General features: G+C 39.4%; 1 protein-coding gene across 1 annotated transcript; it reads left to right on the top strand.

Moving 5' to 3' along the window:
* Positions 1-308: 308 nt before the first annotated feature.
* On the top strand, positions 309-1,130 carry LOC118736070. The gene has a single exon (XM_036466176.1). It carries the CDS (start codon positions 309-311, stop codon positions 1,128-1,130), a length of 822 nt encoding a protein of 273 aa, XP_036322069.1.
* The last annotated feature ends 1,813 nt before the right edge of the window (positions 1,131-2,943 follow it).

The raw sequence follows: 2,943 nt of genomic DNA, 5'->3' as shown, positions 1-2,943 counted from the left end.
TATGCCAAAGAGGACACAATTGTAATCGGATTGTGGGGCATTGCATCGATATTTGTAGATTTGCTGACGCACACGGTTTACGTCACAATTATCACATTGCTTCAGCACAATGACGGAAATAAATCTAAGGAAGTTTCACGCCTCAGCAATTTCTCGCCTTATGGATCAGGTCTGAAAGGCAGGAACAGGTGAATTGGACTCCGCGAAGACTGAGCAAATGCTGAAGTCCGCTAGTGGTCGTTATGACCGCATGTGGCAGAATCACGAAACATTAATTCGCTCGGCCAAAGACGATGAGCTTGAGGTACATGCATCTTGGTGGCATTCCACTGAAGAAATGTATGACGAGTTATGTGCAAATCTTCTGCGTCTACGTAGAGTGCAAGTTAATCCTGGAGACTCCGTCATCCAGCGTAAGGGAGATTCGCCTATTGAAACTCGAGCCATTAAATATTCCAACCTTTAACGGAGCGCTGCACAATTGGTTGGCCTTTAAGGACGCCCTTGAAACGTTACTGCATAACAGGGATTTACCGCCAGCATATAAACTCGGTAAATTGCGTCAAGCTGTGCCATCAGCATCGGTTCCTCTGGTAGGTGGTCTGTATTCGGGAGGTTACGAGGAATTATGGCGAGCAATAAAGGAGCGGTATGATAACCCCAAGCAGTTAGCAGAAGTACATGTCGCTCGCTTCCTCAACCTCGCACCAGTGTCGGAGGGCTCTGCAAAGACGCTGCTGAATATCGTCGATGTAGTGAGCGAGTACCTGCGTGCATTGACTATTATGAAATTGCCAGTGACTGAGTGGGACGCATTGACAGTACCCATTATATTCTCGAAACTTCCATCTGCAACACAGCGTGAGTGGTGCATGCACCGTTCTCCGACTGAGATAAGCAGCTTAACAGATTTATTGAAATTTCTGGAGAAGAGAGCGCACAGTCTTTCCACAGAGCTTGTACGTGTGCGTCCCGGCTCTGAACAAAGGGTAGGACGTCAGCAAGGGCGATCGTCATCAGCGCGTGCTGTTAAATGCAATTTAGCGTCCGAGAATTCTAAGTGTCCATACTGCCAGGGTGCTCACAAGATCATACGTTGTCCAAAAATATTATATTGGTCTGTGCTGTAATTGTTTAGGACAAGGCAGTGGCGTAGCCAGGATTTGGCGAAGGGGGGGGGATTAAAAAAATTTGCATCGATAACTTAAAGTTGTGATACACAATGGCTAGAGGCGTCGCACTATAGGCAAAGCACGAGTTTTTTGCAAAATCGTAGATCTTCGCTTAGAAAAGAGATAATGGAATGAAAATTATCGTGAAGATAAATGATCATATAATATAGGAAAACTATAGAGAAGTTACAACAACAATAACTTAACCCTCAAAATGCCGCTCAAAATGTCACTTTTTTTTTAATTTTGGATTTTGGCTCCCATTCCACTAGAAAACACTATATTTAATACACCATTAGCACTGTTTCTGAAAGATTTCTCTTTATTTTATCTTAAGACTCGATTCTTGGGACATTGGATGCTGTACCCGAGTGGCCAGATTGGAAAAAGAAAAGCTACCTTTAAACTCTAATAACTCGTAAACTATCAGCTTTCACAAAAAAAAATATATAACAAATATGGTTATACTGGTCGATATCTTTACGAAAGTGCAGCATTTAACCCTTTAATGCAGAGTCTGTCATATACGAAACGCTTTTTAACCCTTTCAAGGCAGAGGCAAAATGGTTCTCAATATGTTTTCAACGTACTTTTTATTTATTTTTATTTTTAATATTTTTATTTATTTTATTTTTTTTTATTTTTTTATTTTTATTATTATTTTACTATGGAAAAATTTTCTACGATTAATATTTACGTCAACATGAGAAAAGGCACGTTCAAAAGCATATTGAGAACCTTTTTCCTCTGCCTTGAAAGGGTTAAAAAGCGTTTCATATATGACAGTCTCTGCATTAAAGGGTTAAAAGCTGCATTCCATTATCTCTTTTCTAAGCGAAGATCTACGATTTTGAAAAAAAAACTCGTGTTTTGCCTATACATAGTGCGTCGCCTGTGGGCATTCTTTCATATATTTATGTACTAGAACGCTCTCACCCGCTTCGCTGAGTGTATGTCATTTGGACGTGCTACATTGAATAAAATTTATTTGAAGAAAACTCAATTCAAATACAGAAGGTTTAAAAATTGTTTAACCATCTTTAAAATGTTTTCAAACTAAAACTTTCTTAAAGTTCTCACTTTTCCTACTTTTTCAATTAACTTATCACCTGAACTCAATTTGAGATTTTAAACATATGGAAACCCCTTACATGATCAAACTTGGTATGGAGATATATGAAATCAAACGCATACTCATGGAGAAAAATTGGGGTTATTGGAAAAGGAAGCGGAGCATCTCCCATACATACTGAATTTTTCATACTGCATATCTCTGCAAGTGTTCATGGTAGAGTACTGTAACTTGCTATGGAGATACATATGTGATATCAATCGCATACTCTTGGAAAAAGGGGCGTGGCACCTCCCATGCAAGCCGAATTTTTCGTACTACATATCTCTGAAAGTGTTCATGGTAGAATGCCGGAACTTGGTACGGCGATATATGAAATCAACCTTATGGAGAAAAATGGGCTATGGCTCTATAATTCTTCTGTAGGTGAGTTTTTCAGTGAAATCCTCCTGAATGCACGGACGGATTTTCACAAAGTTTTTTGTGTGCTTTTGAGTGGCTCTCTGGATATTTGGATAGTGTACTTTCACAATTTCACCCGCCAGTTGGAGCTGGAGTTAAGTTATTACTAAAAATCTTATTTATGACACACTTTGGCTAATATTCATAATATGTATTGGTAACGGTAAAGGAAATACTATTGCCAAAAAGGGCTGCCAGGTGGTGCTGGAGTCATGAATAATCGCCAAGTTAGAAAAG

The sequence above is a fragment of the Rhagoletis pomonella genome, unplaced genomic scaffold (genome assembly GCF_013731165.1).
Source record: "Rhagoletis pomonella isolate Grant_MI unplaced genomic scaffold, Rhpom_1.0 Rhpom_scaffold_00003, whole genome shotgun sequence".
NCBI classification, from domain to species: Eukaryota; Metazoa; Arthropoda; class Insecta; order Diptera; family Tephritidae; genus Rhagoletis; species Rhagoletis pomonella.
The sequence above is the reverse complement of the archived record's forward strand: the minus strand, read 5'-3'. Positions and strand labels throughout refer to the sequence as shown.

What these genes read in the sequence shown, in the direction of transcription:
- LOC118736070 (XM_036466176.1), top strand. Translation starts at nt 309, where the DNA reads ATGCATCTTGGTGGCATTCCACTGAAGAAATGTATGACGAGTTATGTG.